The following is a 12479-nucleotide window of genomic DNA, read 5'->3' as shown; positions in this document are numbered from 1 at the left end:
CCTTCCCTTACATCTAGTACTTCAACTTTATGGGCTTTATGTGTGTTAAGAATAGTAATATTTATCTACATCATCTGAATAGAATTAGCTTAATATCTTTAACTTCCTTCAGTAACCTTGGGCTAAACATCTCTGGCATTTTACTTAAAATTATCAACATGTGGCAGGGTGTCTATCTACACAGTTTTGCGTTTCTATAAGCTCTAGACCCTCCCATGGTAAGTAACCCCTCTTCCTCTTCCCTCAGGTCTGTATTTTCCGAACACAATTATTACATCCTTCAATTCTTATTTCGGGTCATCATATTCCAGAGGCTCTCTGCCCACCATTCCAAAATGGAATAGAAAGAAAGAACGCAATATACTTCCAAGTCATACCTCCTGTAAGACAGCACTCTTCTCCAGATGCCGAAAAGGATTGGAGCCACTACCTATATTATAAACAAAAAATGTCTTCAATCGTTGTCCAAGACAAAGTTACTGTCTACAGAAAGGTACTGAATGCTTGGGATATCTCACCTAAATGAAGCGACCACTTGGATATCAAAGTGACAAGCGTTACTAATACACATATAAACTGAATAAAATCATATGGATTCTGGTACTAGCTGTCGTTGCTAGTTACTGAGGATCTTGCACTTCTCTTTTGCACGATCCCTGCCCAAAAAGAGTGTCTTCTTTCCTTGTCCTCTTTTTATAGGACTGTTGGGAGCCTATGTTACGTTCGCACAGCTAAGATTAATGAGACTGTGGTAGGACCCTTTTGGATTTCCCTGAAACACAGGCGCTATCTTCCATGTTTCCAACAATTACTTGGAGGCAGAAAAGAGTTTATAGCCAAGAACGCTATCAAGCTGGAAGGGGCCATGGGGATTTACTAAACCCAAACGTCCACCACACCACGGGAGGCCTTGTGGTTTGGGAGTTGGGGGGGTGTTTCTGGGTGGCTTGGCGTCTTCCCCACTTGCTCTGGATCAAAGATGGGTCTCAAGAACGCAACCCGAGCATCCTAGGTACCATGGGCCAGTCGTAATCCCCTAGGAGGCGGACACAGTTAAGGTCCTCGGGAAGGCTGAAGGGCCAAGGCGCTTCCAGGTTCAGGCGCGCACGCGCACGCGCTCCCGGCGGACCACCTCCGGCGCCCCCAGCTCGCGCGCACCCGCCCCTCCGCCACGCGCCGCGGGCCCGCCTCCTCGGCGGGGAGCCCACCCCCCGCGGCGCGGCGGCGGCGGCGGAGGCGGCTCCGAGGGGCTGTTCCGGGGGCGGGCGCGGGCGCGGGGGCGGGCGCGGGGGCGGGGGCGGGGGCGCGCGACCCGAGGGGAGGCTCCGGCGCCCGGGGGAGGGGCTAGGGGCAGGCCCCGGGCTGCAGCCGAGCGGAGCCGAGCGGGGCCGAGCGGGGCCGAGCGGGGCCGAGCGGAGCCGAGCGGAGCCGAGCGGAGGGAGGAGGGAGGGGCGGGCTCCAGCTCCGGCCCCCTGGCGCACCGGGCGCCCACGCCTGCGGGTCCGCGTCCCCGAGAGCAGGTGGCGGCGGGCGGGGAAGGGGCCCCGCGGCCGAGGGTGGGCGTCAGCAGCCCAGCGCGTACCAGACTCCTCGTCCTTCTTGTCGAATTTTTTAATCATCTTGGACGACTTCCCAGCGCCCAGACCCACCGCAACCGTCCCAGGCGCCGCAGCCGGCGAGCGGAAGAGGCTGCAGGAAGGCCGGCCCCGTGCCCCGGCGCCGGTTGGGTCGCCGTCCCGTCACTCGGGGAGAAGGCCCGCCCCCCCGGCCGCGGCGGCCGCTCCCGTCCCCCGGGGCCGCGGCCACGCCCTCGCCCCTCCCGCAGCCGGCGGAGGCGGGGCCGGCGCTGGGCCCCCGGGGCTGCGTCGCGGCCCCTGCAGCGCGGGGCGGGGGCGGGGTCCGGGGTCCGGGGTCGGGGGTCCGGGGTGGGGCCCCCCCCGCCCCCGCCCCCGGCGACCCGGCGACCCGGCGACCCTGCAGCGCGAGCCCGGAGCGAGCAGAATGCGGCTTTATTCGGTGGGCGCGCCCTGGACGGCGACGCGGGAGACCGCGGCAGGCGGCCTGGAGGGTTTTTCACTCGAGGACAGGGGCCTTCTTGGCCCACTGCGGGCCCTTCCGTCGCGGAAGGCGCGCTCCCCTGGCTCGGTGCTGGCGGCTTCCTCGTTCAGGAGCGACGAAAGGCTCAGCGGTGCCCGGACCGCCCCGGGGGTCGGCGTGTCACTCCCCGACTTGGCGACTGCAACAAAGCACGGGGCCCCTTGGTCAGTGTGGGTTTCCAGAGGGTCCAGAAGGACGTGCAGTGGGAGGCAGGAGAGAGACGCCCTCGGAGGGACGAAGGCAGGCCTCGGCTCTTAGCCACCGCGCCCCCCACCGCGCCCCCCACCGCGCCCCCCACCGCGCCCACGCTTCTTTACACTCCTGGATTCCTTGCGTTCATCAAAGCCCGCCGGCTCAGAGGCTTCCCGGTGTCATCCCCCCCTTTCCAACGATCCCACCTGCAAGCACGTTGACACTTAGAGAACTCCCAATAAGGTGCATTCATACTCCTGATAGCCTTCTAAAGTGTGTTTGGTTTTCAGGTTCTCCCGTCTGAGAGCGTAACTAAGAAACCGTCTCTACCTTTGGCTTCAGTGTCATCACTTGATCCAGATTCTCTTTTAACCTCTGCCTGTACTTGGAAGCTTCCACCGTGGGCTCTTCTTGCTTCCATCCCTCCACACTTTTTTGATGCATTATGTCTTGCCAATATCTCTTGAATCTGTTTGCTCCTTCCCACTGCTGTCACCTTGATTCAAGCCCTACCGTCTATCTCTTCCAGGGCCCCCTAATCAGCCCCCATCGGGCTATGGCCCCCATCTAAAACATTCTCTGGGTAATCTTTCTTTGGTTGCCTGGCAAACATGGAACGTGACTGGCTATTGGCAGAACGAGGGTTTGCTGGCAGCCCCTTTTGCTTGAAGTGGACACATTGTTTCAACTTCACAGCCCCATGGGCTTTCTTTAGGGAAAGCATCAAAAGGGGCCCTTTACACAGTAAAGTAAGTACTCAACTTTTCTTGAAGGAAACTGTAAAGTCCCCAGAAATCTACTAATTGCTACAGACAGATATTAAGTGTTCTGTTTAGAAATGCAGGGACACCTGGGTGGCTCAGTGGTTGAGCGGCTGCTTCCGGCTCAGGTGGTGATCCCGAGTCTGGGGATCAAGTCCCGCATCCGGCTCCCCTCAAGGAGCCTGCTTCTCTCTCTGCCTCTGTCTCTGCCTCTCTCTGTGTCTCCCATGAAAAAATAAATAAAATCTTTTTAAAAATCTTGAAATGTAAATAGGATAGAGCCTTAAAGGTTCATGCCCTTGAAAAATTAGAGAAATTCTAATCTAGATTAGATTCCAGATTCTAGAGAAATTCTCCCCCCCCCAAAAAATGATTTAAACCAAACTGCTGATAACCTACATATAGTACCATTTAAGATTTAACTCCAACTTTACTAAATGTCCTATTAACTGTTACGTTCATCTTCTCTTGCTTATAAAGTTCCAGCCTTGCCTTGGTGAAGGGGTGGAATTTCCCTTGAAGGAAATAAATATTCCTACTTATTTATTCTCGGGCTGGGGGTTGGGGGGAAGGGGAAATACAGTCTTGGTGCTTGAAAAGTTTCAGCACTTCTGGTTGCCCTATAAATGTTAAATGATTGATAACACGTAAGGAGCATTCGTGTTGCATTCCCGTCCATAAAGCCTTATCGCAAACCCCTTCCATACTATGTCCTGCCTCAACCCCAAAGAAACTCATTAACCTCTGAAACCCACAGACTTATCTCTTGGTCCTTCTAGAACAGCTTTCCGACAGCTTTTACTATGCTAACGTGGGGTGGTGCATAGATAAATATTTTAAACTTTATTATAAATTATTATAAACTTGATTAAATATATGTCAAAAAAACCATGTTATTAGTATATCAAACCCATGATGTAAATGATATAGTATTAGGAAAGGAACAACAACAAAAAACCTTTTAAAGAAAAACATTATATAAGCCAGAGGGCAAATAATACGTCAATGTGGCCAAAACTATTAAGACGGTAGGTGATGTCATTTGGGAAACACTATGCTAGAGCTTTCTTGAAATGTAGGGGTCTTAAAAAGAGAGAGAGAAGAAATTTAAGGGTTTAACAGGGTCCAAAGCCTAGTATTACTCGGGCCTCTTAACAATTCTTAGCTTCCAGGCTACAAGGAAAAACAGTCTCCAGAACCTCCAGGAAAGATGTTGATTTGTCCTTATCTCTTGTCCCCAAAAGGTTGTCCCTCCTGCCCACATCTCAGATGTGTGTAAGCCTTTGCTTTGAAAGAAAGAACCTGGGTGGCTCAGTAGGTTAAGCATCTGCCTTTGGCTCAGGTCATGATCCCAGAGTCCTGGGATCAAGTCCCATTTAGGGCTCCCTGCTCAGTGGGAAGTCGGCTTCTCCCTCTCTCTCTGCCCCTCCCCTCTGCTTGTGCTCTCTTTCTCTCAAATATATAAAATTAAAAAAAAAAAAAGGTGGGAGAGAAGCTTACCATCTTTCCTCATATCTCTTTTACAGTCTGAAGCAAAGTTGAGCTGGGGGTACATTTTTTTCTGTTTCCTCAAAGCACAGACCTTTAAATACTTCCCTTCACTCTTGAAATCATTGTCGGTGGAAAACCTTAAGAAAGAAAGCTCATTTAGTAGATCCCAGGGCAGGGGGCTTAATGGAACCAGTCACTACACTCTGATCCTGGGGGAGAAAAAAGGACAGTCACTACAGGGTGTTCTTTGGTTTGGAGTGGAAGGGACACTTCTAAGAACCTAGCATTGTAAATTGGTGAAGGAACTCTTAAATCTCTTCTCTCCCCGGATTAGATGTGAGCTGCTCCTGTAACAAGTTTCAAATGAAATCTCTTGGCTCATTGTTCTTAAGCTACAGCCCTTCACATGCACTGAGAGAAAATTTTGTTCGGTGTCCTCTCATAGATCTTTGAGTGCTTCTTTTCACTCTTGAAAATCATTCTCAGTGAAAAACCTTAGCTTTGCATTATTGTCTCTTTTCATTAGGGTATAAATGAGGTTGAGGGTCATGTAGGGAAGCTGTCTTATTATTATGCCGTTATAGATATTTCCTACAATTGAAAAGCTTTTGTTAAAGTGTGATGAAAAGAGATTGTAACATGAATAAGGAGAAGATAGGAAAGAAAATGAGTACAAGAGCCAGGACTTCACCTAAACCACTGTTCTCGCTGGGATGTAGGATCCTCCAACAGGGTCACAGGAAAGGTTGGTTTCAGCCCAGATCTTAACTTTTTTTTCTGAGACATCAGGGGTAGGCAGACAGTCCCAGGAGGTTTATGCTGATAACTTTCCTGCAGCAGAGGAAAGAAGAGTAAGTGAGGGAGCAAACGGAACTAATTTCCTGGACTAATCTTCAATTCCCCTAAAATGATGCAACAAAACCTGCCAGAGAGGGAGGTGGGGACTGAAACCAAAAGAAAAGGAAATGGTTCCCTGAGTGGGCTAAGATAGTAGACCCCCTTATCCATGGAACATACATTCCAACACCCCCAGGGGATGCCTGGAGCCATGAATAGGACCAAGCCCTAGATATATACTCTATTTTTTCCTATACATCCATACCTACGATAAAGTTTAATTTATAAATGAAGCACAGTGAGAGATTAATAATAAGCAATAAAATAGAATAATTACATTGAAATAAAAGTTATGTGAATGTGGTCTCTGTCTCTGTCTCTCTCTCTCTCAAAATAATGTACTGCACTGACCCTTCCTTCTTCATGTGATGATGTGAGATGATAAAATGCCACATGATGAGATGCAGCGAGATGAGTGACATAGGCATTGTGACTTATCATTAGACTACTGCTGAAGGAGGATCATCTGCTTCTGGACCAGGGTTGACTGTGGGTAACCGAAACCACAGAAAGCTAAACTGCTGATAAGAAGTGCATACCGTATCCATTTGTGTTGTTGCTGGAGGACATGTCCAAAACCTGGTCAGTGTCTTAAGTAATTGACTGGACTTGCCCAGTGGCCCTTTGAAGTGAATGGCAAAGGATGTTACCCAGTTTTGTTTTGTTTTGTTTTGTTTTTCTTTTTTTTTTTTGTTACCCAGTTTTGAGAAGGATTCAATTAGTGAATCACTTAGGAAACCAAGCATCTGGTAATAAACTGGGAAAGAAATCCATGGGACTCCACCTTCCTTTCTCAAAGATGACTGCCTCATTCACCTTCCATTCTCTGTCTGCAGTGAAAAGGTCAGGGAATGGGATGTTTTGTGAGGCAATAATTTCACCATTACTAAAGGTCATAGAATCAAAGGCTTTAAGAAAAGATGTCAAAGGTCACCCAGTCTAACCATCTGACCTTTTTATCCCCTCCCAATATTACTATCAAGTGGTCAATCTTCCTGTTCCTAAAACCTCAACCTATTTCCTCTTTGCTCAGCTGTTGGCCATCTCCCTGTAACTTCTACCTTGTAGCCCAAAGAGAACACATCTAGTGTCTCTTGCTTGGGGTCCTTAAGGAATTTAAAGAGATCCACCACATTCCTCCTAAGCTCATTCTCCTGTCTTAGGCTCAATATTGCAAATGTTGTGAGCTTTTCCCCATGTGATCTGGCTCTGGGCTCCCTATTCTCCTGCTTTTTCCTATTAACTCATTTGAGAAAACTACTGTTTATGTTTTTCCTAATGTGTGGCAACCTGAAATGAAAGCAATATGCTAGCAACAGCAGGACACATCCCATCACCTGGTTAAAGTCTCTGTTCAAATGTCATCACCTCTTCTGAGAGCCTCGTCTAACTACACTTCTAAAATTGCCCGTCACACCCATCATGCTCCATTCCCTCATCCTGCTATGTCATGGCACTTATCACATTATATAGTATCTGTGTGATTGTTTGCTTGCTGATGGTCTGTCTGCCTCATTAGAATTCAACTTCATTTAGGCCGACTGTGGTGTAGTCACTGATATATCCCTATCACCCATAGCAGTACCTGGCACAAAGTAGGTGCTCAATAAATACTTGTGGAATCAATGGAAGTATAAATGAATGGCCAGACTGATGAAATGACACATTCTGAACTTCCTCTCACAAAATTTTAAACCCTCCTAAGAAAAACCCCCCAAAATGCTGTTGAACTGTGTCTTTTAAATTCTGTACTCATTCTCTTTAAGCTCTTCCGGTTGGTTTTTTTTTTTTTTAAGATTTTATTTATTTTATTTTAAAATTTTTTATTTATTTATGTATGATAGTCACAGAGAGAGAGAGAGAGAGGCAGAGACACAGGTAGAGGGAGAAGCAGGCTCCATGCACGGGAGCCCGATGTGGGATTCGATCCCGGGTCTCCAGGATCACGCCCTGGGCCAAAGGCAGGCGCTAAACCGCTGCGCCACCCAGGGATACCTTATTTATTTATTTTAAAGAATTGGTTCTTCCTACTTTTTTTTTTTAATATTTTGTTTATTTATTCATAGAAACACAGGGGGTGGGGGTGCAGAGACACAGGTAGAGGGAGAAGCAGGCCCCATGCAGGAAGCCCAACGTTGGGACTCCATCCAGGGTCTCTAGGATCACACCCCAGGCTGCAGGCAGCGCTAAACCGCTGCGCCACCAGGGCTGCCCAGCTCTTCTGGTTTTAAGGAACTTCTGTGTTTAAATTACCTCAATAAATAGAGGTTTTGCTGTAAGAGTGCATGTGTCTAGGAATTAAGACACAGCTAACACTCTGACTATAAGAAGAGCAGAAATGTTACCAGAGCTAGACCTCGTGGCAGAAAAACAGGAGTGGAAAAGTATTTGCGGGGAGGGGGGGTGGCGCTGCCTGGGTGGCCCCGTTGGTTAAGCATTTGCCTTCAGCTCAGGTCATGATCTCAGGGTCCTGGGATCAAGTCCTACATAGGCTTGGTGGGGAGCCTAATTCTCCCTTTCGCTCTGCCTGTTGTTCCCCCTGCTTGTGCTAACTCTCTTTCTCTGTCAAATAAATAAAATCTTCTTTTAAAAGGGGGGAAAGTTTTTGGAATCCAGGACAGCACTAGCTAAGGATTACCACAGTGAGTTGGGTCCTCACCTCTGGCACCCTATCAGCATGTCTCCTACATTCTTCCTGTTTGTTTCCTTCTTTCTCTGCCATGTTCACTCCCTACCTTTACTCTGTATTTTCTTCTACCTGTAACTTCTGCTTATTTGTTTCTATTTCCCTAGAACTTCAGCTACTCCTCCTTTTCATGGTCCCTACACTATGCTCTTCCTCCTGGTTTGATTTTTTTTTTCTTTTTTTTATGGCCTCTCTCTATCTGTCCTTTCAGCTTCCATTCCCACTGCCTTAATCTTCCCCTTTCCCAGCTCAGATGCCTGGAAGCAGGATTGTGATCGGTCTGAGGACTTTGGGTCGCTGATATGTTGGTTGGCTTTGGTGTTGGTTTGGTTTTTGGCTTTTGAGGGGTTTCTTGTTTGTTTTCATTTGGGGATACCAATCTACACCACGGGGTACTGATCAGCATGAATTTTGCTTCACTGGGTCTGCCTCCTCCCAGGTCCCAGCTAGTTGTACAAGGGCATCCTTTTCTTCTTGAATGGTGGTAGGACCATTTCACTTAGAAGGGGCTGTGAGGATAGCGACCACTGTGACAGACATGTCTGCTCTGTTCTTCAATTTGCCTGCTGGAACCTACCCCTTCTTATACACATGCCTGGGCATAGCAAAAGAATGCTTCTTTTGTATACTATCTTAGGCTCACTAAAGACTGTTACATTTGTGTAGCACAGAAAGGGGGGTTGCAGCATGAATATGAAAGAAGTGTTCTAGATATTGGGCCTGTCCCTCTTCTTGGACTTGTTCCAGATCGCCTGTAGAATTCTCATGGTGTCACTCTTTGACAATCAGTGCCTTAACACTGTCTATTAATACAATTTGGCTCGTAGCACAATTTGCTCATGAATATGATCAGGTCCTGCATGTGATTTGGAAGGCTCAGAAAGTGCCAGCTGTTGGGAGAAAGCTCTTCTTACATCAAGCTACACCATAGTCTTGTATTTCCTTCTCTACCTTGAGTAGAACAACCCTGGCCCGGCAGTCATCCCTCTGTCAAGTGTATATTACCCATAACCATGAGAATTGACCACCGAATTTATGCTCAAAGGGCACAAATCCTGAGACCCAAGAAACCATAGGCAGTGAATTTGTTAACGAAAGCACATTTAGCATATATCATTGCATGTTAGCATTTTACCCTCTGTTTGGAGAGGAATCTTTCACTGCCATTCATCTAGGAACTAAGGAAACACAAACCAGAATTCACCACATTGTACTAGAAAGGGTCTGTCTTGGATAATTTCTGTGATAATTAGATTCTTTTGTTTGCACTTTCACTTACTTCATTCAATTTCTTCTTGTTGTAGTAGGCCTGCTCTCAAGGCTGTCAAGATCTTTCTTAAATCCTGATTCCTAAACATCTTTTAAGCTGATTTTCCTCACTTCCTCTGCCTTTGATATAGTACAATTCTGCAGCACCTCTCACTTTGATTGTTGTAGCAACATCACGACTTATCTTTCTGATTTGCATCTCTTCCACAGTGAACACATCTTTTCTCCCAGCCTCCAAAAACCGTCTTTCTAAAATGCCAGTTTGATTATACCTTTTATGTCTCCCCCCTTTTATTCTTTCATATCTCCATGAATGCACCTCACTTTCTCCAGTCTTCCTGGAGATAGGGGATATTTTCCTCTTCTTTTGTGAGGGGTCACCTCCTCTGTAAAACCTCCCTGATTACTCCCTTCCCCCAACAAAGATACTAAGTTCTACTCTGTTCTGTTGTTTTGCGTATTCTTTTATTATCCATATATCCTCCTATAATAATTTTTATGTTTCTCATGTATTGATCAGTGTCTCCTACTAGACTCCAAGTTCCTTCCAGATAGAAACTGTCCTGAAAGCATCTTTATATTTTCATTCTTTGTTTCATGTGTGTTCAGCAATTGTTTATCACATTGAACATGAACTTCTATCATGTAGAACCGAGTCCCAAACATCTGGCTGCCATAATAGTAAATGCTCCGCTCTGTTCTCTCCCCATCTCCTGACACCCAGAAGCAATGATCCTGACACCCAGAAGCAATGAGTGTAAAGGGTAAACCCTTTACTAGTTTCCCATTTAGTTATTTCTGTTTCTCATTCCTCATTTCCTGGCTTATCCTTTGCTACTTTATACTCAACTAGGAAGCTAGTGGCTAGATTGCCTTTGGTTAATTACAAACTAAATGTCTTTGGCCAGGAGGCACAATTTCTAATTAGGACCATGCAATAAAGTTTCATGACACAAGCTTGTACAGTTCTGGTTCTGAGTCTTTCCCAAGCTCTCCAGATTCTGTGTGTGTGTGTGTGTGTGTGTGTGTGTGTGTGTGTGTGTGTGAGGTACATGGCAAGGAGTAAGAAGGAAGAAGCTTGCTCCTGAGCACCATCTTCCACCATGTTAACTTAACTCCCTTCTTCAAGCTAGCTCCTAATTCCTCAAGGACCTTCCTCAAGGTGCAAGATGTTTCCCCGTGCCATTACCTTGAGCGGCAACTCCTTGGAAAAGTATTTTGGTGCCATGTCCTTTCCTTGCTGGTCAATTGGGCAGGGAAGTGGGTTGTTGGTCAGAATCAGTAAGGTCTTATCCTGATCATACTCTGCTACTTTTAACATGAAGCTTCTGATTTTCCTGTTTTGAGCCAGGAACCTCTGCAAGGCAGTGGACTTCAAAGGCTCATAGTACCAGGCCTGAGCAACACAGAGGTTTCCAGAGAAACAAAGGGATTAGATCCAGAGAAGATGAAGAACTCAATTAATTGGCTTGTCTTCTGCCTCTGTAGGGAAGGGACAGAGGTTGCACCTCCCCTTCCATCCCCACCCCACCCCTGCATGTGCAAGCTCGTGCTCTCCCCCCCCACCCAAAAAAGAAAAAGGAAATCAGTTGCAGGGACCACCTTCTTCCCAGTTCGTCCCTTGTCCCTCACGGTCAACCATATTCAGCACTGCCATTGGCACAGTGTCCTAGGACAGCTCTGCATCTCTGTCCTAGGAGCCTGCGTGGTCACAGATGCTGGCAGCACTGGGAAGCAGGGTAGCAGTGGCACTGCTGATGGATCTTACTCTTAGGGAACCCCGGGGTGGGCGGGAATGGATATTTTCTCCACCTACCAAATTTGGATGGATTGCATAATGCTGGAGGTTCTTCGGAACAAATTTTGATTGCCAGACCACATCACAAATCTAGAGACAATCATTGAAATGAGTGGTTTCAAGTTGCACCCAGCCTCAACAATATTCCATTCCTCACGTGCCCTGAGTCGGACTAAAAACTGGCCTCTGATTTAAATGAAGTGAGGACAACGCTGTGCTTCAAGGTTTGTATCCTGGGATTCTGGAATGCGGGCCACAGCAAAGAAAACTAGGTTCTGAGGTGTCCTGATGGGGAAGCTTGTACATGGAAATGTGGACCTGCTTTATGAAGTCAGGTAAAGCTGTGAGAGGGGAGTGGATAAGGGCAGCATCAAAGTTCAGGTGGGGACAAATCACACTCCAGGGCATCACACCTCTTCCTTCTGCCTTTTTCATTTTTATGGGAAATCAGGTGAAAATCAACATGGAAGACACCCTCTCAGGAGAAAAGCAAGTTATAAAAGGGCAATAACCTACAGGTTGTAGTGGAAGGAAGCCCCAGGGACCATTGCCTGCCGAGATGGAAGCAGACATGGAGGAAGGGAGAAACAATGGTGCATTTGTTTTTTTTGGAATATTTCTACAGTACGTGATTCTTCCAGAAGAGTTACCAAAAAATAACTGAACATTGGTAATACTTCTGTCCGCCACTCTGCTGGTGGATGGTGCTGGTGACGGGCCGACCGTTGGAGTGTCGTGTCTGGTTGTGCAGTTGCTGGGCCTCCTGCAGCTCCTCTGCTCAGCCTCGTGTTGCCTGGCCTCTAGCTCAGCCCTAGGTCATCCAAAGATGAGTCAAAGGGATGAGGACACCAGGAGATAAGAGCTCTGAGTTCCGGCCTTTGGGCTGAGCATAATTAGAAATCAGAAGTGGGCTCAATCCTGTATTTAGATCAGCATTTCCAATGATTGCCATGCCCCTGGGGAAGATGATATGGTAAGAGGGGAGAGGGAACATGAAGATAAAAGGGGAGGAAAGCAGGAACATGAATGCAAAAGAGGGAAGAAGTAAGGATGGGACAGAAAGGTGCAATGAGGGGAGCTGTCATGGTCTGGAGGGAAATGCCAGGAGCTGGCAATGCCCAGGGGTTTGGGGGAGCCGACCAGGAGGAAGACTATCAGAACCACACCATATGTTCCATTAGGAACAATGAGAAGAGATCCAAAGATGCAATGATTTAATTTTATTACCCTTTTGGAAAACTGAGGTCCTTTTGTTCAAAACAAAGATATATTATGAATAATCTGCTTT

At 47.3% G+C, this 12479-nt stretch overlaps 2 protein-coding genes across 6 annotated transcripts in view; both read right to left on the bottom strand.

The window, feature by feature from the left end:
- The window catches only part of COPG2 (COPI coat complex subunit gamma 2), a 114676-nt gene extending 112910 nt beyond the window's left edge, over nucleotides 1-1766 (bottom strand). Inside the window, exons 1-2 of one of the 5 annotated variants that reach the window (XM_026010843.2) lie at nucleotides 1583-1766; nucleotides 378-430 (exon numbers count right to left, since the gene is read on the bottom strand). In XM_026010843.2, coding sequence (XP_025866628.1) covers nucleotides 378-430; nucleotides 1583-1619 — 90 coding nt within the window. In that variant the 5' untranslated portion in view covers nucleotides 1620-1766. Of the gene's footprint in view, nucleotides 1-377; nucleotides 431-518; nucleotides 1176-1582 lie in introns of those variants that run through there. The other 4 variants (XM_072764052.1, XM_072764053.1, XM_026010844.2 and 1 more) reach the window with 4 other exon arrangements.
- A 197-nt stretch (nucleotides 1767-1963) lies between these two features.
- On the bottom strand, nucleotides 1964-12172 carry TSGA13 (testis specific 13). Its single transcript, XM_072764051.1, has 5 exons — nucleotides 11210-12172; nucleotides 10583-10789; nucleotides 5233-5372; nucleotides 4551-4678; nucleotides 1964-2236 (listed from the first exon to the last, which is right to left on the bottom strand). The coding sequence occupies exons 2-5, from the start codon at nucleotides 10712-10714 to the stop codon at nucleotides 2010-2012; spliced, it is 627 nt and encodes a 208-aa protein (XP_072620152.1). The 5' UTR covers nucleotides 10715-10789; nucleotides 11210-12172; the 3' UTR covers nucleotides 1964-2009.
- Between the last annotated feature and the right edge of the window lie 307 nt (nucleotides 12173-12479).

The sequence above is a fragment of the Vulpes vulpes genome, chromosome 7, assembly GCF_048418805.1.
Source record: "Vulpes vulpes isolate BD-2025 chromosome 7, VulVul3, whole genome shotgun sequence".
Classification (NCBI taxonomy): domain Eukaryota; kingdom Metazoa; phylum Chordata; class Mammalia; order Carnivora; family Canidae; genus Vulpes; species Vulpes vulpes.
The sequence above is the reverse complement of the archived record's forward strand: the minus strand, read 5'-3'. Positions and strand labels throughout refer to the sequence as shown.

Bases quoted from the DNA above. Each gene is read 5' to 3' on its own strand.
- TSGA13 (XM_072764051.1), bottom strand. From the start codon at position 10,714: ATGTTAAAAGTAGCAGAGTATGATCAGGATAAGACCTTACTGATTCTG. The intron at 5,373-10,582 runs GTAATGGCACGG...CCTCTGCTGCAG, and splicing joins CCAAGGAGTTGCCGCTCAAG to GAAAGTTATCAGCATAAACC. The intron at 2,237-4,550 runs GTAAGCTTCTCT...GCTTTGTTGCAG, and splicing joins AAGAGATATGAGGAAAGATG to TCGCCAAGTCGGGGAGTGAC.